The sequence below is a fragment of the Podarcis liolepis genome, assembly GCF_965112155.1.
Source record: "Podarcis liolepis genome assembly, chromosome: 7".
Lineage (NCBI taxonomy): Eukaryota > Metazoa > Chordata > Lepidosauria > Squamata > Lacertidae > Podarcis > Podarcis liolepis.
This window is the reverse complement of record NC_139561.1, coordinates 73,372,372-73,397,141: the sequence shown is the minus strand read 5'-3', so window position 1 is coordinate 73,397,141 and position 24,770 is coordinate 73,372,372. Positions and strand designations below refer to the sequence as shown.

General features: G+C 49.2%; 1 protein-coding gene across 1 annotated transcript in view; it reads right to left on the bottom strand.

Moving 5' to 3' along the window:
- Positions 1 to 23,767, bottom strand: part of KMT2B (lysine methyltransferase 2B) — a 63,132-nt gene extending 39,365 nt beyond the window's left edge. Inside the window, 8 exon segments of the mRNA XM_083512275.1 lie at positions 152 to 404; positions 2,073 to 2,235; positions 2,516 to 2,629; positions 6,623 to 7,037; positions 7,039 to 7,103; positions 7,106 to 8,877; positions 11,203 to 11,281; positions 23,295 to 23,767. Of these exon segments, the coding sequence (XP_083368401.1) occupies positions 152 to 404; positions 2,073 to 2,235; positions 2,516 to 2,629; positions 6,623 to 7,037; positions 7,039 to 7,103; positions 7,106 to 8,877; positions 11,203 to 11,281; positions 23,295 to 23,624 (3,191 nt within the window). The 5' untranslated portion in view covers positions 23,625 to 23,767.
- Positions 23,768 to 24,770: the final 1,003 nt, after the last annotated feature.

Sequence of the window (24,770 nt, the reverse complement as noted above, 5' to 3'; positions counted from 1 at the left end):
ACCTCAGCCACAAAACCACTGGACATCACCTATTTTCTTGCCTGGGCAGACAACTCTTCGGCCATAGCTCCCAGTTCCCAAGCAGCACAGAAGAGAGAAGCCGGAGGGCAAAATTCAGCAACGAACTGGGAACCCCCCAGGACATACTCACACGCAGCACTGCTTCTTGGTGTTTGGCCCGCCAAACTTCGGCTTGTCTAGGCAGTTGATGCACTCCCCACAGTCCTGCAGCTTCAGGCAGCCTTTGCACTTCCCACAGCGCGTCATTCTGTTCTTCTTGCCGTGGTGGTGGTGGTGATGGTGGGAGACGTGGCGACGCACAGGGGGTGGCGCGGCCTTGACGGCCGTATCTGCCTTCACTTGCTTCTGGTGGCCGCTTTCGCTCTCTGAGGCTGAGGAGGTCTCTGTGGAAAGGAAAGTTCAAAAAGATGACCGAAATGCAGCTCCATCTCGAGGCCCCAGAGAACATCTCTGTATGTCACCCAAATATTTCTATGGGCGCAAGAAAAGCTCGGTGCAGACAATGTAAAAAGGACCAGGCCACAAAAGGATCTCATTCACTTATTAGGTCAGAGAATCATAGGATTGTCGAGTTGGCAGGGACCTCTGGGGTCATCTAGTCCAACCCCAACTCAGCTAAAGCATCCATGACAGGTGGGCATCCAACCTCTGCTTAGAAACCTCCAAGGAAGGAGAGTCCACGATCTCCCAAAGGAGACTGTTCCACTGGCAAACAGCTTTCCAAAAAGTTGGACTTTTAATTAGGTAAGACTGTGTGCTATTGGCAAGAAGGGAACTCAGCCCATGTAAAGGCTCCTGCATTTTCACTTTGACACTAAAGGCTTAAGTATGGAATTGCTCCTCCCAAAGAAAGTACAGGCAACTCCTCGTTTACGTGCCTCTGCTTGATGCCTAACTGCACAAATGCGCGGAAGTGAATTTTAAAATGACAAAACAAGCCTAGAAGAGCCCAGAAGGGGCAAAAAAGGCACGGAAACAGCACCCAGCAATCCCAGGAGCCTTTGCACCAACCTCTGAGGCCTGAAGAAAGTTCGAATTTGAGCAATGAGGAACTGTTCACACGGAAGTCCCCACCCATGGGGCTTCTGTCGGAGGAGGCCCTGCCCCTCACCTCCATCAACTGGGACTGGGCAATACAGTCGTACCTTGGTTGTCGAATGGAATCCATTCCGGAAGTCTGTTCAACTTCCAAAAACGTTCGACAACCAAGGCACGGCTTCCAATTGGCTGCAGGAGCTTCATACACCCAATTGGAAGCCGCGGAAGCCACACCAGACGTTTGGCTTCCAAAGAATGTTCGCAAACCAGAACACTCACTTCCGGGTTTGTGGCATTTGGGAGCCAAAATGTTCCGAGTTCGGGATCCAAGCTACAACTGTATCTGGTTTTCAACATTGCGGTATATCACCAGCTAAACAACGTGATATACTGATATACCACAATGTCTGAAATAAGGATGGGGCTATGTAGAAGCAATGGCTGGCTTCCCGGGTTTTTTTCCACATAGTGGTGTTTGCATAGCACAGACACATATACATAGTAAGTTGTGATATATTGCCAGGTCAAAAATTATGAAACTGGTATCACAATACGGACTTCGAACTGGTTTTGGATGCTATATTGCCCAACCCTAACACACATCATGATTTGCAATATATTGCCAGGTGAAAAATTATGAAAGCGATAGAACGATACGGAATTCAAACCGGTTTTGGATGATATAGTGATATATTGCCCAGCTCTACCATCAGTCCTAGCCAAAACCAGTGTCCCCTGAATATGGCATGATAGCAGTGCTCTTCAGGATCTGTGCAGAGCTAACACTGGTTTTCCAGTCTTCCTTATTGCTTCCCTGATTATCCCACCGAGGATCAATAAACATCTTTGCCACATAGCTACAGAAGGAGATGCCACATATTAGTGCGCCCATTATTAGCCCTGTGATCTTGCAGCTCGGCACTCCTCACGTTATCATGCTCACCCTTTAAAAAGAGGCCACAGAGCGTAAAGGAAAGAAAACTTCAAGCGGGCATCCCCACACAACCACTCACCCTCTACTGTGGGCGATGCAGCGATCTCCTCCCTCTCCCGCAGCGGCAGGGCACTGAGACGCGGCACATCCTCTGGCACCATGGCACGAGACTGCCCCAGGGCCACTGAGGCATGCCGACACACGTGCTTGATCCGAGGGCCCTGCACGGGGGACTCTTGGCCCTGCAAGGGAAGAGAATTAGGATCGGCCATGGGCATGAATGGTAAACAGCAGGGCCGGCCCTGAAAAACCACCCCCCAGTTCTCAGTGAACCTGTACCACCCGGCGCTTGCCAGGAGTACAGAGGACTGCACTGCTAAAAGCCACTGGCAGGCCAGGCCAAGAAAGGCAATCTGCACAGAGGATGCCTGTGTCTACATAGGAGCCATTGCTCTGGAAACCAGAATCATTGTCACTAACCGGAGTTCAGCTACACCACTGTATATACATGCAAATAGTTACCTGCTTCCTGTCCTCTTTCCTGTCCTCTTCTGCCACTTTGAGTTCAGTAGTCACCTCCTGCTTAACGGGAACCTTTGGAGTCTCAAAGAGCTCCGTATTGACTGTTTGACACCCCTATAGAGAAGAGACACACAGATGAAAGGTAGTTAGTTGGTTAGTTAGCATTTGAGACTCTTTTTGCGTATACCAAATGTCCCAAGCAACACTGGCCGCTCCCCATCATAATGGCAGCTCTCAGCCTGCAAGTGTGTTTGTAGAAACTGATCTGTAATGCCAGTTGCACAAACACAGAACATGCCTATATGTATGGTGCTGTCCAGATATTGCTGAGACTCCAACTCCCATCAGCCCCAGCCAGCATGGTCAACGGTCAGGGATGCTGGGAGACATAGTCCACAACTTCTGGAGGGCACCATGTTGGCTAACTTATGGAGACACAACTGCATTGCAAAGCACTGGACACACCCTCTGAACAGTCCAATGGCTGGTACTAAAAATTCAGACTCTCTTTAAAAAGCAAAACAAAGATGACACTGGAAACCCACAGTCTTGGCTCCCTAAAAGTGAAGGCCATTTGCGTGGGACTCGTGAAAACAAGAGGTGCTTCAGTGGGAGCTGTGTGACTTCTACTCTCAGTATAGCTATTGTATCTCAATCACCACCTTCAGCCTCAGCCTCTCTCTCTCCCTCCTTCTTCCCCTGAGGGTCATCTAGTCCAACCCCCTGCAATGCATTACTGGTCTATTTCAGGGTTCTTGGCTTTTCTTCCCCAACACACACACAAAAATTAAAAGCTATGGGGGGGGGACCCCAAACATTAATTATACAACCAGAAACAAAGCTTTCAAAATGGAAGCACATGCATTTATGCACAATTGCTCTTTATGTTAATGTAATAAAATCAAAGAGTGCTTTCTGAATGCAAAATGGAGAATTTCACTTACCTAGAAATTCTGGTTGTTCAAAGAATATAAGGTTTATAGCTTATTTAAACACAACTCCAGACTCTTTAGACACAGATTGAAGTAGAAAAGGTATTCCCAAGTAAGAGTCAAGCACAGAACATAATCTACAATGCAGAATTCAGCATCCAGAAACTCTCCGCTTTCAGACTTTCAAAAGCTAGTGCTACATTCCTAAGATTACAATCAGAGGCTTGAAGGTGTGTGGTCAACTGATCAGATCTCAGGTGTATGTGTTTTGTGGAGACCATTTCAGCTGCGAGTTTTGGAAGACATGCTCCCTACCTTACAGGCCTTTTTCCACCTGCTCTGGGAGCCTTGACTGACTCCAGTTACAAAAGCTGAGGCTGTTGAACAGACTCTTTGGCTGGAGTATTATTTAGCAGGTTTCGTGGGGAAGGGAGGTTTGCTGCCGTTATCGATATTAATTTTTCATTTCTTTATTTTAGATCTTATGATTTACATGGAAATTGTTCAATGTGTACTTTTTGATGTTCCATTAATTGTTTATGACTTCTGTTATATTTGTAGTTATGAAATGTTTTCATGTTGCAAGCCGCCTCGAGCACTGTTTTAACTTTGGGAAAGCGACATACACATAAAATGATCAATTGATGGTGGGAAAGAGATGTAGATTTTGCCGTGGCCAGGGGCTGGACTTCAGTACCCTGCCTGGCTTCCAGCCCTGACAAGCGAACGTGAAGTTATGCAAAACAGATTATGCTTAATCTGCATAATCTAAACAGGTCACCATTTTCCTTGCAAAGGACTTTTGATTACTTTAGCACATTGCCCTGGATGTGGCCATGCCATGTGTTGGTCTTTCTTAGAACTGCTGTGCATGTCTTTTTTTGTCTGGGGGAAGGGCCAAAGCTTGGTGGCAGAGCAGAGAGTAGAAATAAAAGGGAAGTTCTCGCGACAGAGGAATGTAAGAAGCGGATTCCCCCAAGGATCAGTATTTTTGCTTGTTTATAAATCACCTGCATTTAGGGATAAGCAATGAGGTGGCCAAGTTCTCTGATGACATCCTAGCGTGCAGCATGGTGAGGGACTGCGAGGAGCTCCCAAAGGATGCACCCAAGCTAGGCAAATGGGCATTAAGATGGCAAATGTGATTTGATGAAACAAGGGCAAAGTGGCACACACTTGGGTAAAAAAAAAAAATCACATATATGGTTAAGGGGTTCTGAACCAGCAGTGAGTAACAGGAAAAGGATTACTGGAGCCATGGGGAATAGCTCGATGCAATTGCAGTCCCAACAAGCAGCAGTGTGGAAAAGGCAAATTCCATGTTAGGGAAAGGGATTGAAAATAAAACTGCCAATGTAATAATGCCATCATACAAATCTATATAGTGTGCCTGCACTCAGGATTACTACGTATGGTTCCAGTTACCACACCTCAAAAAGGATATCATAGGGCATGGAAAAGTTAAATTAAAATGATCCTGAGGCTGGAGCAACTCGCCTATGAGAAGGGCTGGGTAATATAAGCTTTTCAATGTTGCGATGTATCACCAGTCTAACACCGCAATATCGTGATACATCGCGATGTTGAAAAGCAGAGGGAGGAACAAGTTGAATTGGGTGGGGCCCCACGATGCACTGGGGTGAAGCCGCCTCAGCAGGAATGTCAGCAGTTTCACCCCAGGGTCTTGTGGGCCCCTGGCCAATGCAGCTTGTTTCTCCTTCCGGGTGCTGGTGGCAGTGTAACTCAGGAGCGATGGCAGTTTCACCCACAATACACCCCCAGGTGAAGGCACCATCACACTCTGGCCCTCAAACCAGTGCTGGGCGATGTATCAACTATACCTATGAGGAAAGGTTACAATATTTGGGACTTTTAGTTTAGAAAAGGCAGGTTTTTCTCCTTCCCTCATAATACTGGAATCCAGCGTCATTCAAGGATGCAGAACGTTGGAAGAATCCAGATAGGAAAAAAGGACATGCTTCTTCACACAGAGCATAGTTAAACTATGGAATCTCCTGCCCCAAGATGTAGTCATAGCCAGTGCTCGAAGCACCCATTGTTCTAGGTGCATTTTGCGACAGGGAATTTCATCAGTGCAAGCAGTTTCTGAGCTCTGGGTGCAGTACTGGGCCTAAGATTTCAGATTAAAGCTGCAGAGTGGAAGGAAAGGAAGACCTTTTTCTGCCTCCCCACTTCCAGCTACTCTCTGAAGACTGGAGAAGAGACCCTCTTAAGAATATTAGGGGGGGTGGGCAGGGGAAGGACTAGGCCATGTGAAAAACGAACATAACATTTTAGCTGGAGTTCATTTTCAGCTTTGTATTCCTGTTATAAAAAGTGCACCTAGATATTCCGTTGTTGCGCCCATAACCTGGGTTTAAGGTGCCACTTATTTCCTAGCTTTCATATCTCAGTTTCTAACACTGGTCATGGCCCACCAGTTTGGATGACAACTTGGTGGAGGACAGGTCTACCAATGGCTACCAACTACAATGGTTGTGCCCTGTCTCCAGGATCAGAGGCTGTATTTCTCTCTGAACCTACCTGTTCCTGGAAAGCCTAAGTGGGACCTGGTGTTGCTCTCAGGTCCCGCTTGGCCATTGTGAGAACAGGTTGTTGGACTGGACGACCCTTTGGTCTCATCCAGAAAGATTATTAGGTCACAGCCTTATTTGGCTGGCCCAATTATCACAACTTCTTTTAATGCAGGGATGGAGAACCTGTGGTCCTTCCAATGTTGTGACCGCTGGCCATGCTGCATGCAGCTGATGGGAATTCAATAACGCAGTTGGTTAGAGCATGGTGCTGATAATTCTTAGGTTGAAGGCTCAATCCCAGTAAGGGACAGCTGCCTATTCCTGCATTTCAGGGGGTTGGACTTGAGGATCCTCAGGGTCCCTTCCAATTCTATGATTCTAAGTACCCCATCTCTGTTTTAATGGAAAAAATGACCTATGTGGACCCTTATACAGGGTTAACGTTAACTTTACCCACAGCGTCTCTTGATGAACAGTACACAGTACCACAGTGGGGGGGCATGGAGCTTAAAAACAAAACAGATGAAGCAAAATCATTAACCGAGGCCCCAGAGACCACCGGCCTTTCCTTCTACAAATGCACAGCCTTGCCTATCGCGCCAAAGCCTTGCCACTCCCACCCCTGAGGCTTCTCTTACCGGCGTCATTTTGAAGTGCTTCTGCTGATCGATCTTGTACAGCTGCACCTTGGCACGAGTGAGCAAGCTGTATACCTTATCCATGCTTGAGAGCTGGGTAATAAGGGGCTTGGGCTCCTCTGGAGGGGGCTTCAGTGCCTCCGAGCGCAGGCTAGCTGGCTCTCCCTCACTCTCTGAACTCTCAGCTGCCACCTCCTCCTCATCCTCCTCCTCCTCTTCCACTTGGGCCGACGGAGGCAGAATCCTCCGGATGGCCACCTTGTGAACTACGCCAGGAGAATTGACATCCTCCATGGTGATCAGCTCTTTGCCCTGAGCCCCAAGAGGCCTAGAAACCTCTGGGAAGAGGGGCAGGGCAAGGTGGTTCGTCCTTCCCAACAGCTTCTTGCCACTGCGGGTCACCACTGGCTCGTAAGGGAGCAGGAGACCCTCTTGCTGGAGTGCGGGGAGGTCCCTCCTGAGCTCGGGGGACGCAGGCACTAGATCAGATTCCTCAGGAGACACTGTCAGAGATTCGTAGATCTTCAGGTGTGCCTCGCTGGGTGTGAACTGGGGGGCTCGCAGCAGCGGGGTCCGCTTGGCCGGGGGAGATGGGGTTGGCGCTGGAGTGCTGAGCAAAGGAGACGAATCTTCGCAAGGAAGATGGAAGAGCGCCTTGCCCGTATCCTTGGGGGGCGATGGGGGGCTCAGCGAGGTCCACCTGAAAGTGGGCTCCCGAAGGATGGAACGGCGCTTCTCAGGTAGGGCGGGAATGGAGGAAGTTAGGAGGGGCACACTGGGGGAAGGCGGGGGCGACAGGGCCCGAGAGGTATCTTTATCAGGGGAGCTAGGGGCTGGGGGAGTCAGCTGAAGGGGAGTCTCCAGCAACGGCAGCATGGGAGTCTCCTGCTTGTCTGCACAAGGCCCATCCGCTGCAGCGCTTTCCACGGGCTTGGCTGCCTTCTGTGGAACCTCGTCCATAAAGCGGCGGGGGGTCCGGATGAGGCGCGACGAGCGGGCGCTCACCACGGGCATGATGAACTGGCGGATATTCTTCAGGAAGTTGGCCTTGTGACCTGGCGCCTCTTCGAAGCCAGGCCCGCCAGACTGCTGTGCAGCTGCTAGAGCCTCCTCCCTGGCTTTGGCCGGCAGGTGCTGAGAAGCCAAACGCTGGGCCCGCTGCGTAGCGGTCAGGGGAGGACGCCCGCGACCCCTTTTCAAACACTGCGCCCGCGTGGAAAGGGCAATGCTGGAAGTCCCCTCCTCGGAAACAACTCCTGACCCGTCACTCTGCGGGCAGGGCTGCTGGTGCTCTTGTTGGCCAGCTATCTCACTGGGTGAAGCAGGAACGCCACCTCCTGGTGCTGGAGCTTCTGGTTCTGGCTCAGAAGCCTCCAGCTCCAGGACAGGAGCCTCTGACAGTTGCTCAGATTCTTGGGCAATCACCTCCAGTTGTGGCTCTGGCTCTGGCTCTGGGGCAGCAAGTTCTGGCTGGGGCTCTGGCTCTGGCTCTGGGAAAAGGACTTCTGCCTGAGATTCTGGAGTCGAAGACTCCTCTTTCTGTTCCGGCTCTGGGGCAGACCCGTCTGACTCTGACAAAGGTGCCTCTGACTCCGATACAGACCGGGAAGGAAGTGGGGAGATTCCCTTCCTCGGTACAACGCTCCACTTCCTCTTGCGGCCCCTCCTGTGCCCAGGAGTTTTTAGCCGGACGTGGGTCACCACCAGCTGGCCAGACTTGTGCCGCTTGGCCTTTGAGAAGAACTTCAGGATGAGTGGCGGCTTCTTCGGGGGCTCCTGGGGCGGAGGGGAGGGGCTGGCCGCTTGGCACGGCGAGGGTGACCGAGGGCTGCTGCTGCTGCTGGGTTCCAGGGTGGAATCTGGAGCTTTGGTGCTTTGACAAGGAGGCTTGGGTCTCGCAACGAGCCTCTTTGTGAAAGAGCCCCGTGGCCGGCCTCGCGGCCTGGGCGACACGACAGAGTTGAGGTCCTTCTCCATTTGTGACGGGAGGGCAGGGGAGACGGAGGGTTTAGTGGGGTCGCCAGGCTCTGGGTCTGCTTCAGGCTGCTCAGGAAGCATGCCGCCAGCTTGGGGGCTGGAAGCCGACAGCCGATTTGTCCTTGCTGGAGACCCCTTGTTGCTCTGAAGCAGCTCAGCCAAAGCCTTCACCATCCGCTCCCTCTGGGATTCCACAGCTCTCTGCTTCGACAGCCGCTTGGAAAGGGTGTCCTCAGCAAGCCCCCTTTTTTTCCGACCACGTGCTGGCAGCCCTGCGCCTGTAAGGAGAGAAGGAAACCTTGGCTGTCAAAATACCTCTGGAGTTTCCAACCTACAAGGGCAGTGTGTACAGCACCAGGCCCTGGATATAACATGCTGGGAAGCGCACCTCCAGAGAGCAGAAGGATTCTCAATACTTCAACTTGCAGACAGGTTTGTCGAAACAGTTAAACACTTGGAGTGGTCACTTACAGTAAGCAAACAACTGCTTCCAGGTGAGCACATGTGGCACCACTGACAGCATGTGCCCCGAGACAGGCAGCACCCATAATTCCTTACTAGCAGGAAAACATAGCAGGACACTGAAGAAGGCATTTTCTTCGACCAGTGATTAGTAACATGTATTCCCCACTTTTGAGGAGTCAAAGCTTTTCAGCACCTATGCTCCAGAGCTCCCTGCCCGTTGATATGACAGTCACTGTCTTGTTTATGGCGCCTACTAAAAACTCCTTTTTGTTTAGGCAAGCCTACCCAGATACATAATTTTTATTTTTATTTTTTATGCCTACTTGTCCTTAAGCTGCTGATTTTATCCACATTTTGACTTGCTTTTAAAGTTTGTTGAATTGATCAATATACATAAACAATTAATAAGAAAATGCTATTTTATATAAATTGCTTAGAGTTCTTTCTTTTAAAATCAAGTGGTCAATACATTTTGTTAAATAAATGAAGCTAACAGTTCTCTCAGATTCTCTTCAGTATTCCCCAGAATGCACCTATAGGGAAGCTGGGATAATACACATTTTTAAAAAATCTCAATCAGCTCTTTGTAAGTCAGCTGATGAACCAGTTAAACGTTCTTCCATCGGTTGGCAGCCCTTGTAACAACAGAAAGCAAGAAGACACAATTTGCTAGGAACAAAGGTGAAATTCCGTATCTGATAGCATGCAACTGAGCTAAGGCAAACAGCATGACAAAAAGATGGTAAAAGAGCCGGGCTTCTCATTGCATATTAAATTTCTATGCCACCCTTCATCCAAGGATCACAGGGTGGCTGTGTACGTCATCAAAACACAAAAATGCATAACATACAGTGGTACCTCGCAAGACGAATGCCTCGCAAGACGGAAAACCCGCAAGACGAAAGGGTTTTCCGTTTGCGAGTTGCTTCGCAAGACGAATTTCCCTATGGGCTTGCTTCGCAAGAAGAAAGCCCATAGGGAAATCTCCGGGGACCTCTTTTAAATGCTGGCGGTGGGGAGCAAAGCCTCCCCTCCCCTCCGGCCTTCAGAAGAGGTCCAGGAAGGCCGGCGGGGGCCGAAAGGCTTTGCTCCCCACCGCCAGCATTTTAAAAGCAGTCCGGGATAGCAGGGAAGCGCTTCCCGCTATCCCGGACGGCTTTTGAAGGCAGGCGGGGGGGAGCAAAGACTTTCGCCCCCCGCCAGCCTTCAGAAGAGGTCCTGGACCTCTTCTGAAGGCCGGCGGGGGCAAAAGTCTTTGCTCCCCCCTGCCTGCCTTCCCGGGAGAGCGGAGAAACGCGCTGCATTTCTCCGCTGTCCCGGACGGCTTTTGAAGGCAGGCGGGGGGGAGCAAAGACTTTTGCCCCCCGCCCGCCTTCAGAAGAGGTCGGGGGACAGACTGTCCCCGGACCTGGTCTGAAGGCGGTTTCCATAGGAACGCATTGATTGATTTTCAATGCATTCCTATGGGAAACCGTGCTTCGCAAGACGAAAAAATCGCAAGAAGAAAAAACTTGCGGAACGAATTAATTTCGTCTTGTGAGGCACCACTGTAGTAACAAAAAAAAAATTACCCACCCAGTTTAAAAGACCATAATTGGCTTTATTAGCCAAAGGCTACCTTTGCTGTTGTTTTAGTTCAAATTTTGGAAGCTGCTTTTATACTGTAACTGTTTCATTTTCTCACTTGTACTATGGCATTGGTAGATGTAGCTGTCTATTTTCACTACATAAAGTTGATCTCAGTGTTCCATGAGCTGAAGATCAAGACACACAAGCAGGGCAACTAATTAATATAATGAATTGCTTGCTTCGGACAGCTTTCTTGTAACAAAAAACACCACATCTAGACTCCCTGTGCCTGCTTTTTTTTGTAAGAGAGTCACACATTATGTAAACATGCTATTAACATGTAACATGTAGTCTGGCCCTCTGACAGAATGCTGTGCTTTATTACTATTATTATTATTAGTTTAGTCTGGCTATGCTTGTTTCTGTTCAACAGAATTTCTTAATCGGTTTTTTTATGTGTTGTTTTTCCATGTTGCTATTGCTGGGACTTAAATGTGTGTGCAGATGTTCCAGACCACTGTCAGATTAGCCAGAAAACCACCAAGAGGCACCCGCAATGGCACCCTTACCTCTTTTAAAACGTAGAGCAGCACGCAGCGAGGAGCTCTGAGAGGCGTCATCCTCTGAATGGAAGCCCAGGAACTCCTTCTGCCAGGCAAGAGAGAAGGAACTGGAGTCACAAGTGAGGGTCACGTTCAAGGAAGAAACCACCCGGCCCTTTCCTTACAGCAGATCACCCATGTAGCCAAGGTTAAACCCCTTTCTTCCAACACCGCTGCACAACTCTGGGGTGCCTCCCCATCACCACCACTGCCCACACAATTCTTTGAAAACAAAGGGGGAGGATTTATTTACATTTCTAAGTCACACTTTATTCAATCAGATTCCAGGCTAGCGTACAATAGACAAAACACCTGGGCAGGGCTGTGTACAAAGTGTTAATGGCAGAGCAGCAAGACACGTGTTCAAAAATACGCCTGCAGGGTTACTTGGCATCATTCAGATTTGTATCACAGAGCTTATTCAAATGTATGGACATAAAGACAACAGATCCTGTGTACATCTACTGGGAATTTTGTGCAAAATGGCCAGTTTGCACTTCTCAGAGGAGCAGCAATCAAAGCTTTTTCCGTATGTGGCTGCTGTGATTACTACAGACAGGGCAAGTCAATCATTATTTATTATTATTTTTGAAAATTCTATACCGCCCTTCATCCAAGAATCCCTGAGCAGTTTACAATATGAAGACACAAAAACACACACCACAGTAACAAGCAAAAACAATACTCCCATTGTAAAAGGCCATAGATGGTTTAATTAGCCAAAGGCCTGGGGAAGAGGGATGTTTTTGCCTAGCGCCTAAAGGTATCTTACAAAGGTGCCAGGGGAGCCTCCCTGGAGAGAGAACTCCACAAAGAGGGAGCTACCTCAAAAAAGGCCTGTTCTCATGTTGACACCCTCCAGACCTCGTGTGGAGGAGACACACAAAGAAGGGTCTCAGATGACTGATCCATGCACAACTGACACACTGTGTATAAGAGAATTGGCCCAACACATGGGTAACTTTACATGGAAACCCAAGTGCTATGTACCAGTTTCCCCACATCTATACAAAGTAACCTCAGACCCACATCTGAGCACATAGTGGACTCATCTTTGGATGTGCAGAGAAAGTTCCTGGGCCTGCTGTCCCTCTCTTCTGAAAGGTGAGAGTCTGGGTCTCAGCAAACACAAAAACCCCAGTCATAGTCAGAAATTTATCCATTTTGGGGGTCTGATTCTGAAGGTCCCAAAGAAATTTAGGGAACTCTCAGGCACTGCATGCAAGGCTGGAGGTAATGGCCGCTGGGTGACAGAAGGTATGCAAAATGTACAACAGATTATGGGTGGAGCAACTCCTGGAGAAGATCAACAGGGAAGCATGAGAGCCATTATTCCTCTTTACCTATTTTTCGTGGAGTCTCACATTCTCTTAGTGGGTGGTTGCTTCAACAGCTTCTAAATTCGAATTCAAGTCCTTCTGCATCCCCATGCAGCTGTTCTTGGAACTGTGCTGCAAAGGGGAAGCATTACTGGTAGTAGACAGCTGCTGTAAGCTGTGGATAAGCACAGCACATGCTTTAGTCTATATCAGAGCTGTGGAACCTGTGGTCCTCTAGACGTTGCTGGACTCCAACTCCCATCAGCACCACCCCACCTGGCGGATGGTCGGAGATGATGGGCTCTGTTGAACCAGCAATCTCTGGAGAGTCAAAGGTTCCTCAACCCTAGGCTAGATGCTGCTATTCAGTGCTGATCTGGGTATGGCATATGTGCAAACCTAGTAACACCTACCTAGCCAATGCTTCCTCCTTTCTCTCCACTGTGTGCATATAGTATAGCTGTAATAGACTGTCAAAGGAAGGCCTACTATTCAGAATTTGCTCATTGTTCCAGAAAGAGTTTTCGGCACTTTTGCACCATGAGAGGTCAGCAGGATCATCTCAAAATGCACCACAGAACATGTGGTCTACTACTGCAGTAGAGAGCAACCAGCCAGGAAATGAAAGTTCCTTATAATTCTTGTGAGTTCTTCATTTTCTAACTGTTGCTCTCTGTTCAATGCAATGAATGGTGTGAGACAGAACTCTGGGTTCCATTGGGAAATTCTCGGTATGTTTGAGCCGACAGGTGAGACCAAACCTGTGTTTAGCTAAGGCAGCAGGGCAGGTGGGGTAACTGTTATTTTACCCCATTCTTCAGTCAAAAAGAGGGCCCCAGAGCAACTTACAAATGTCAGTGATAGCACCTGGTGTGATTTGGCCAATAAACAGAAACTAGGATAGGACTATGCAGTTAGATGCAAACTTGCTTCTTAATTGAGAGATCAGCAGGGCAGGTGTAGTACCAGTTCACCCCTATACTTTATGTCATGGAAATGAATGGCAGCTATACATTCCTGTGGGGAAACAGCTATACGTGGGAAATGAATTACAGTGGAGGCAAAACTTTCCCTTCATCCATACAGCTCAGACTGGTCTCACTTCTGGGCTGCAGGAAGAGGGAAAACAATATATTTTAACGTCCATCAGCAGAAAATTAGAAACAGGGTTATGATGAGGTAGAAAAGGTGCTCCCAGTTCCACATCCGTACATACTTCAGTGTTGGCACTGCTACTGCAGCAATGGGGGGATGGACCAAACACTTTGTTTTGCTTTAGTCTATAAGTGCATGCCTTGTTTTTTGTGCAAACTGCAACAGTAGGAGCAAGTGGTGGTTTCAACTTCTGGGAACTGGAGGTAGCAAACAGGGTTGGCAGGAGAAGAACTGGATCTTGCAACCCTCTCCTCCAACCCAAACCTGGTGGGCTTTCAGGTAGCATCATTGCTCTCTCAATCTCATAGTAAAATCAGGTGGCTGAGAGTCTATCAGTTTAGGAAAGAAACAGGGCTACCAACAAAGAAGGCATCAGCGTCCACATACTTGGGGGAAATCATAGATAAAGGAAGACGCAAGTTTGTGATCAAAACGATATTTTAGGGGAAGGAAAAGAAAAGAACCCAAACCCCCCAACATGAACCTGTGAGCTTAAGAGGATCATTATGGCAGTTGAGCCTCTACATCAGTGTTTCCCAAACTTGGTTCTCCAGATGTTTTTGGACTACAACTCCCATCATCTCTAGTTAGTAGGACCAGTGGCCAGGGATCATGGGAACTGTAGTTCAAAAACAGTTGGAGACCTAAGTTTGGGAAACACTACTCTACACCTACACCCACACCCCTAAAGCAGAGATGGGGAGACCTTTTCAGCCTGAGGGCCACCGTTTAAGGAAGAAATATAATTGGTGGGCAGAACCAGAGGCAAAGTGGGCACAGAAACAACATTCTAGCCAGACAAAAGCACTTGGGGGGCACAGCATGGCCAGTGAGGATTGTGGTCCGGGGAGAGTTCAGAGCGCAAGCTCGAGGGCCACATTTGGCCCCTGGGTGTAAGCTTCCAAGCCCTGGTCTAAGGAACCAGAATTCAGCCAGAAACGCCCTCTTCAGGTGTTACTCATGCACACAGGTCTCCCCTCACCCCCGGCTGAGTTGTCCTTCTGCAACAACATGCTGTGTGCAGACACCAACTCATAGAGAAGGGCTCCATGCAACTAGGCTTCCCAATCATACAGAGTCTCTGCATGCAAATAGGCACTTGCAGGTGACTTCTTCTGCTTTTAGACCTGCCCCACTCCAGCGTCAACACCAGTATACACTACACATAACTACGACAGACTAGAGCTTGTGCAAGTCTATCCAGGAAGTCCAGGGCTGAGAGAAGCTTGGTATGCGAAATGTTCATGCGTCCGTTGATAACAAACTGAGGATGGAGAGGGAAGACAACTGACCTGCCAAAGGCCTGACAGCTTACAGCAAGTATCCTGGAGAATTTGGGGGTGGGGGAGAAAGAAAGAGGGAGGTGCCTTTCCTCTCTCGAGAACTGCGTTTTCTCCCTCTCACTATATAGTTAGAAAATACCAATGTTTGGGTCCTGGTAATCCTCTAGTAGAAGAAAGCCTCAGCGATGGAAGGCAGGGGAGCAGGGGCAGGGATCAGACCAAGGCCCCTCCACAAAGTTGTCTCCAAGGGCACCTTTTGGCTTTCTCCTATGTAAGCAAGTGGTTGCCATTAAATCCTACGAGAAGGTAAGGGAGTCATTTCCTAATGGACAATCTTCTGGGGCTGAATGCTTGGGGTGGGTGGGAGCAGCAACCCAAATAGGCATGTTAATGGATGTGACAGTAGGCTACGTTCCAGACACATGAAAGCGAGTGGTGTCTATACACCTATAGCTACCTCCACCCAGGCAGGCAAGATCCGCCATCAGGTACTTTAGGAAGGAATGAGGGAGGACTGAAAGGTGTGGCCTAGTGAGACTCTTGAAGGTCACACAGAGAAGGCTATAGGGGGCATATCGGCCCCAAGGTTCCCTATCCTCGCAATAAGAGCACCTCCAGACCTGGGTGGCCAAGCACCCACTGGCAGGTTGGCAAGCCCCCTTCCAGACAAGAAATCCCACACATCCTAATAGGCATCCCCCCCTACATGTGTCATTTATCAATATAAAACACTAGGGAGGCAACGTTTGATTAAAACTTTGGAAATGGAACTGAACAATCGCCTTAAAAAGGTGCCCCTGATTAAGCGAGTGAATTGTTTTAATACTACTTTAACACAAGTGTTCATAAAAATTGCAATGACCATCATAATAGGGCAGTTCCAGAAGGGCAGCAAACACAGCAAAGAGCGCTATAGTACCTTAGACTAATCTAAGGTAGACATAAGCCTTCATGGACTAGAATCCACTTTGTCAGATGTATGAAGCATTTTTTTAATAATTGGTAGAGAGGTATGTACATTTTTTGAGAGCAGTGGTAGGGAGCAGTGAAGCCGGAAGGAAACAAAATGCATAAATAACAGAGAGAGAAATTATGAAAAAACCTAAGTGAGTGACCATTACAAGACAAGGTTGGCAATAATGCAAAGCTCCTGGCACTAGTAAGCTGGGGGGCCAACGACAGTTCCTATGATTCCTAGCATTGTTAAAAGTGGCATAAATGTGCTTTAAATGTATGGTGTGGCTGGGACCTTAAAACACACACTATCCCAATGATATTTCAGGCATCTGGTGAAGAGGACGCTAGTCCACAAAAGCATATGCCATAATAAATTTTCCAGCCTTCAAGGTGCCATGAGATTCTTCCTAGTGGGAGAAAGAAAAATGCATTTTGGAACACCTGATGCAATGTATGCTCACACATCATCTAGAAACAGAAGAAATCTGCTTATTGTTACAAACGATCGCTTGGCCTCTTGCATGCCAGTTTCTGCAGATTTTTTTATTTTTATTTTAGCACACCTGTATCTTGCCTTCCTTCCTTCGTGGAACTCAAAGCAATGTTTGTGGGGTTCCCTGGCCATCGTCCAGTTTAGCTTCAGCAAGGTGGCTGTATCATCATGTACCCCCATCAGACATGTACCCTGTGATGGATCTTAATCCATTAACCAACCAAAACTCATCCAATTAATCAGCCAACATTTATTTGAACGGGTGGACAGCTTTACTGGGGGGAAACAGCTAACTCCATAGTTCATGGTGTGAAGGTCACATTGTTCACAGATCACAGAGGACACGCAGGACTGGGTTCACAAAGGCTCTGATGTCACGGAAGGCACAGGGATATTGCACACTTAAATGCAGTGTCGAAATCTTCTTGCACGCATGCAACTGGCACTCCAAGGGCAGGCAGCCTGTCAAAACTCCTTCCCTGATGGAACAATAGGGAGATTATGCAAAGATGCTTCCATATAGACTATCTCTCATATGCATGCTCAAGCTGAGAAACACTGCATAACGCCTCCTGCTGAACACTTGAACCCAGACTCAAGAACAGCAAGACGATGAACCAACCATCCTTATGTTTTGAGGAGCAATCCTAGGGTGTATTTTCCCCTCTCTATCACTGATTTGTGATTCTGAAGAAAAAAAAATTCAACAAATATGTCTCAAGCCAACTACTGATCTCTAGAGCAGGGGTCAGCAAGGTTTACCTTGCCTGGGCCTGTTCACTCCAGTGGAGAGCCCTTCGTGGGCTGGACTGCATGTGCAGCCGCGATTTCTGGCGCCTGCATCTGTGCAGATGCGATTTCCAGCGTCTGTACAGAAGTGCTTTCCAGTGCCTGCACAGATGCGATTTCCAGTGTCTGTTTCTGGCACTGCGGAAGTGAATCCCTGCACCGCGCCGGTTTAGCACAGCACGCGGGGACTCACTGAGTGGGCAGCTCAGTTCGTGGGCAGCTCGCTTCTGGCACATGGGCCTTAGGTTGCCTACCCCTGCTCTAGAGTGTCTTAATCCACCCATGCCCTCCCTTACCTGTTGTGGGTAATTGTCCATTGCAGACACAGAAAGTGGAGGAAACGGGAATTGATGAAACAGAGGCAAACAAGGGCCCTGTCTAGGTGTGCCAGTATTACACTTTTGGTATTACACTTTTGGTAAAGGTTACTGAAGGGCTTCCGAGGTGTGTGTGTTTTTTAAAGAATGTTTTATTTCAACACAATAGCAAGTAGGGAAAGTGTTTCCTGACAGTTCCCATGTGTCTGTTACGATGGTTATCAAAGCAGCAGTAACTGGAGCTAGCTCTTACCTGGCTGCGAGGAAGAATGCCATTCAACCTCACATGGCCATTTCTGACACTGGTCACATTATGGACTGGTATACCAAACATCATTAACAGCTTACTGGAACACTATTATTATTATTCCACAACAGCTCAAAGTGACTAACAACCCCTTCCCTCAATACATACATCAAAACCAAAGGGGGGGGGGGAGATACATTAAAAACATCCCTTCCACTCCAGGTGGTCATAGATAAGTTAAAAACCAAAAGCCTGGTTAAAATGGAATGTTGTTACCTAGATACCTAGAGGTATCTAGTGATGTGCCAGGCGGGTCTCCCTGGGGAGAGCATTCCACAAATGGGGAGCCACTACTGAAAAGCACCGGAGTAGCTGTTATCTGCACATCAGCTTTCCACAGCCTGGTGCCCTACTGACACTGTGGACTACAGCTCCTGTCAACTCCAGCCAGTTTGGCCCACACTCAGGGGTGACGGAATTTTTCATTCCAAAATATTTGGAAGGAAAGACACCATGTTGGGGAAGACTGCAGTAGAGACATGCACGGCTGTGACCCAAACTCTGTTCCAAGGGCAACCCGATGGAACAGGTTTGAAAAACACCTGCAGCCACATCGTCTGTGGCGAGTAAGAACTTTCCACACGTGTACAGCCATCTTGTGGAAACGCAAAACACAACTGGATCTGGCCAGGGGTCGTGCAATAGCTGTTGCATGAACCAGAGATACAAAGATGACTGCATTTCACTCATGGCAAAGGGGTAACCTGCATAAAGAAATGTAGGCTCAGTTACCACTGGTGGTGTTTTCTCCTTGAAAGAGCTGAGATATTAGCTATTTAACCAACCAAAGAAACAGAAAATAACTGCACTTCATGTGCTTCCATACTCGACAAGGGAGAAATATGTGGGTACACACACCACCAGTTCTTTTATGGTTAGTATTTGGTTGGGTTTTTTCCCCCTTGGGTGAAGGTGGAATTCTTAGTACTCATATGGTAGGGATTACCTAAACTTGCAGGAGAAGCCGGTGATTTTATGCCCAGCTGTAGACACGATGGAGGGATCTGCTCTTCTCTGTACTGCCTGTAAATTAGAGGGTGTTTTAAAAGCGACCTCAGCTGTTATTCCCAGTTCACATCTCCTTTGTCATCAGGAAGCATGCAAGCCCCCTGTACAGTGGAACCTCGGTTGTTGAACGCTTCGGAAGCCAAACAATTCGGAACCCGAACGCCGACAACCCGGAAGTGAATGCTTCCGTTTTTGAATGATTTCTGAAGCCGAATGGCTTCCAAGATACGTTTTTCATTTCTTTCCATTGACTTTGCAGCCAGCCCATTGATCCTTGGTTTTCAAACTTTTCGGAAACCGAACGGTCTTCTGGAATGGATTAAGTTTGAAAACCGAGGTTCCACTGTACGCTAAATATTGTGACCAATTCTTATTGCCATAAGCTTCCAAAGTTTCTTTTTACAGTAATTTGTCTGCTCAGGATCCCCTGCACATTGCATAGGATTCTGGGGCGCATTCTATGGCACACTGCATTTACACAAGGTGCCTGTTGCTCTAAATCTGAGCTGGGGAAACATTTTTTTTAGCCAGAGGCCTACATTCTCTTCTAGACAACCTGCCTAGGGGGCAGAACAATGAATACACATTTCCCCCTTTGTACAGTACAGTATGCTTGTTTCTTTGCCTCTCACACTTCCCTCTCTATTCTCCACCCAGGCAAGCAAGGGTCTTGTGTTCAGCGACACATTCCAAATTTGCAAAAAAACAAAAAGCACCACACTCAAGGAGGATGCCAGGCAGAGTCAGTGGGGGTGTGCACCCTGGGGACAGTCTCAAGAGACAGAGGGGCTTGGAGGGTCACATTTGACTCCTGGGCCTAAGGTTCCCCACCCCTGCCCTAAATGAACTGAGTGCACACACCAAGACATGTAGACTGGAACTGTACTCTAGGATGCATCCAACACTCCCTTTGTGGCTGCATGCTTTACAAGACAATCTGTGGTTGACAGAAACCTCTTACCAAGGAAACCTTAAAATGCCATCAATGCTTTTTCTATGGATGAACCCAAACTGTGTAGCCCAACAAGTACTGAGAACCACATATCAGTTTCCAGTGCCTATGTCGGGGTGGGAACCTGTGGCCCTCCACAGGTTGCTGTGCTACAACTCCCATCCTAACCCAGCCACTGGGCATGCTGGCTGTGGTTGACCGAAGTGCAAATGCAGCAACATCTGGAGTGCTGCAGGTTCCCCATGTTGACTGAAGACAACAACAGCCACTAGCAAGAGATGGATTTAATCACAAGGAAAGCTGATTACCCAAGTGATTTCACCAAGCCCTCTTCCAAAGGCTGAAGTCGCTCCCTGCCAAGGTGATGGCCTTCCAGTATATTCTGCCCACCCAGTCAAAATCTATCAAGGTGTCAAAACATGCATCTCTGGTCACTAGTTGCCCTTGTGTGCTTTCAGCCAAGTCTCTAGTGCTAAGGGCAGGTCAAGCAGAAGATTTCTTACCTTGAGTAGCCCTCTTCCTTTCTCCTACAAACATTTCAAGTCTTCCTAGAAATTAGGCCATCTCACCCTAAGAAGCCCAATTTGTGCCAAATAGTTCTCAAACCTCTTAGCTTAGGTCGCTTTCAAAACTGGTCCCTTTTGCATCTTCTGGAAAGCTAACTGCTAGGCACCTGCATACTTTTTTTAATTTACTAGGGGACCAAAATCTGCCATCTAAAAATACCCATCCTGGGCTTTCCCTTGAACAACAACAGAAAGCAGACAATCTGCAAAGGTCTAGTCAGACGAGATGCTTACAAAACAAAAGTGGTGGGCTCCTTCAGAAGGACAGACTATAAACTGAATAGATAAAGCACAGTACAATCACATATTACATGCATTTAACTTGCACAATTTCAAGCATACATGGTTGAAGATAGATAGCTGAAATCGCACAAGTTAAATCCAAGCAAGGTGGAAAGTTAAAAGCTCTTTCGAACTGGGTCCGCTGGGGGCAACCCAGTGTGAAAAAATAGCTTTTAAGACCTCTGCCATGCTTGCGAGGCAAGGCCTGTTTGGTGTGTGAGCTATGGGAGTACTGGGGCGGGGAGAGTTATTTCTCTTTTCCTATCACCCAGTAGCCGCAAGGTGGCTCCAAGGGTTTGGGTATGTGTAATTTTTATGTATACACAGAACCCTTGGAACCAAACCCTGATGTAAGATGTGATCACACTGTAAATACACTTCCATCTACAATGGACACTTCATAGGGCAGATGTGGGTTCACATGCCAGAATGCTTCTTCATACACCAAAAAAAAAAAAAAAAAGAGTCCGACCATGTACAAGACTCACATGCCAGGGTATAGGCAAGGCTTGAAACCGCCCCCACCCCCGCTGCCAAATACCCAAGTTCTCTATGTGGAAATATATTTGTATTTTGTTTTAATATAGAGATTTGATCAAGCTCCCTACAGATTTACCAGCTGAGGGCAAAGAAGCAACTTGCAACTACCACAAATGAGTCTTTCTGCTTTCTTATGCTATTCCATAAATCACAGACTGCACAGACTCTCAGACCAAGCACTGGCAATTTGTTTGTACTGTACCTGAAATGAGGCACACCTAAACAGCTGTCCCAGGACACACAACATAAACGAGTATGAATACATGCTTCGGAACACAGAAAAGATCACCCCATTGCAATGCCAGTGCTTTTCTTGAAGGCACAACCCCCTGTGCTAGCAATATACATAAACGGCATCACTTTCACAATTATGAAACAACAGGTAGTCATTGGCAACTTCATCCAGGCCAAAGACACTGAATTCTGGAAGCTAGGCTTTTCCCATTGGTGGCAGAGGTAGTCAGACCTATAGGATGCAAATCTTCCAAAGCAGAAACTGAAATCCTTCAAGAGAAAACCAGCACCTGAAATTTAGTTAGCTACTAAGAGAAGAACAAAACTTAATAGTTTCTTAAATAAAGCCCAGATACCGGCTAGTCAGTCAGCCGATAACTTGTCCCTTACCTCAGTTTCACTCTCAGACTCTGCTAAAAGTTTGTGTCCCATGTTGCACTGCAGCAAGATTTCAGGAGATTAACTTTTAACTCTCATTTGCAATCAGCCGAGATAGGTGTACAATAGTGAAAGACAAGCAGTAGCTCAGCTCAGTCATAACTGCTTCCTTTCTTGACATTTCTTTACAATCCTTTCTAGCATATTTCTCCCGGGACTCGAAAGTCACCCAAACACCCATCCTCCCCACCTTAGAAAACCCCAAGATCCATTCTTCCAACACAAGCCTTCCATCACCGTCATATTGATTCCCCTTGTTCCCTGGTGAACAGCAACAATTTACCTCTATGCAGCTTGAAACCTTCGAAGAGTGAAGTTATTTTCCCAAATTGCTGGAAGAATCTCTGTATGGTGAAGGCCATCCCTGGTTAGGCTAGTTTCTCCCATGTGTCTAATGCTACAGGAGCAGGGAGGAGACAGCAGAGCAGGTGACTAAGCGCTGTCAGCTTTCTTCTTTCAAGGACCAAGGTAGGAACAAAAGCCCCATATGTCTGATCGCACCACACCCCTGCCTAGCCAGAGACAGGGCCATTCTGCCCAAACCGCCTTAAGTTTGAAAGCACCTATTGAAGAAGGAGCTGTGTGCAAACAACAGGGAAGCTCAAAGGCAATCCCTCCCCTGTCTCTCCCCCCAAGGAGGGCAGCATCTGTTCACCATGGCTACCTGATAAAAGTGTTGCATGCAGCAATCCAAAGTGGGAGGCACAGCCTGCATAAAGGAGAAGCTGATCCTGACAGCTGAACAAAGCATCCCTTCTGTGCTCAACAGGACTTGCTCCTGGACATGCCTGCAGCCTCAAATCCCACATCACCAGTGCAGGTCACCATGTGCCAGCAGGCGAACTTATCTCCCCTGCAAGGAGGCCCAGCTCATCCTCACAAGCCAGATAGACCCCCACCACCAGCGCTACCCTCACGCACACACCCCCAAAGCCAATTTCCTGTGGGGGGGGGGAGCATCTAAGCTCAGCCCAGGAAGCACAAGCATGGGATTTAAGGCCAGCTTCCAGCCTCCAGCCCAGGAAGCAGGGGAAAAGAGAGGAGGAGGGGCGCAAACTCCAGGGATCCTGCCCTACTTTGCAGGTGAGCTCTGTGGCAGGGTTCGCATCAGCCTCAACAAGCCTCCCTACCCCCACTGCAATTAAGAAACTAAACCAACCAAGAACACACGCTCCTGTTGGAGAAATGCATCGATGAAGGGAGTGAAAAAGCAATGCGGTTCCAGCCCAGGTCTTGCCGGAGAAGAGGACGACTACGGTGCTTCTGCACCCCCCCCCTTTAACAGCTGAGCACCATCGCGCGGGTGCACTCGGCGCGACCCCACCCCACGGGGTGCGTGAGCTTCCGCAGCGCCTCCCGCGCCCCCTGTCAAGACGGGGCCCGCAGCCTCCCAGCCCCACCAGCTGCAGGGATTCTCACCGGCTCCTCTTCGCCCCCGCTGCTGCCGCCTCCGCTGCTGCTGCTGCTGCTGCTGTCCCCCAGCAGGCCCTGCAGGCGGCGCCAGCTCCGGCTGAGGCCCAGGAGGATCCCCAGGGTGGTGTCCGTCGCGGCCCGCTCCCCGTCCCCAGGAGCGGCCCAGACCAGCAGGCGCGGCGCCAGCAGCGAGACCCTCGCGCGGCTGCCGGCCCCTGCGCCCCGCGCGCGGCACCCGCCGGGCCGGCCAGGGAAGCGGCCCCGCGCCTGCGAGGCCCCGGACGAGCCGCCGCTGCTGCTGCCGCCGCCTCCCGCCGAAGCCGCCGCCGCCGCCATCTTTAAACACTGAGAGGAGCCCAGGGGGGCCGGGCCGCCACAATAACAATCCTCCGCAGGAGCCTTCAAGCGCCGAGCGCGGGGCAGCCTGGGAGCCCGAGTCCCGCCGAGGGGGGCTGTGCAATGCGACGGGAGGGAGGGCGCGAGGGGAAGGGACCGCGCTTCCCGTCGGCCGCCGCGCCCCGGAAGTGGCCCTCTGTCGCCGCCGCGCACCATGGGAAGGGAAGTCCGCCGCTGGGACGGAGCCCCGCCGCGTGAAGCGAAGAGGGCGGAGGGAAGGGACTACGTCTCCCGTCAAGCACCGCGGCCGACACCCGAGCTAAGCTGCCCTCCGGCGTGGTGGGCGACTGAGGCGGCTGTAAATGGCTGCTCCCGCAAGGGATGAAGAGCGGGGCGCGGGTCCGCTCGTGTGCCTGAGGGATAAAGAGTCGGGTTCAGCCCGGGCAATGAAGGCAGGAGCCGTGGGAGGCTTGAAAGAGCGAATGAGGAACGAGTCCATTTCGCGTTCGGGGCGAGAGGGAAGGCGCGGCGGCGGCGACAAGACTACAGCTCCCAGCATGCAGCGCGAGGCCCGGTCTCGTCTGGAATGCACCCTGGGAGTTGTAGTCGGGGTGGGGCTGGACGGCGCGGCCCGTAGAATGCTGTCACAGAGAGAAATCCCCGAAGGGACGATGAATGAAGGGCGCCACTGCCCCAGCGAGCAGGCCTGAGGAATAGCGTCCTGCAGCACACAGAGCATCGCCGCGACCACAGACAGTTTCCCTCCATTTGACAGTGGAGAAGCCACGTTAAGCCGACAAGTCCCCTCCCGCTCTGAACTTAAAAGTTGCCGAAGTTTGGGGAGAATGAATGAATGAAGATCGCGCGCGCGCACCCTGAACCCGACGAAGTAAAGAAGCTGCAGCGACGGGACAGACAAAACCAAACTCTGAATGCCTCTGCATGCAAGATTTGGGGCTGTGCGAGTGAGACACGGAACGCGTGCGGGATAGAGTGAGAATTTGGGGAGGAAATGGTACAACAGCTTTCCCGCCCCGAAAAGGCAGATAAACCTGAAAAAGCAGGATCTTTATCACGTTGTTGGATATACAAAAGATTTCACGAAGCAGGAACAGGAATGTTTACGAAGGTGCGAAGTGGAGGCTG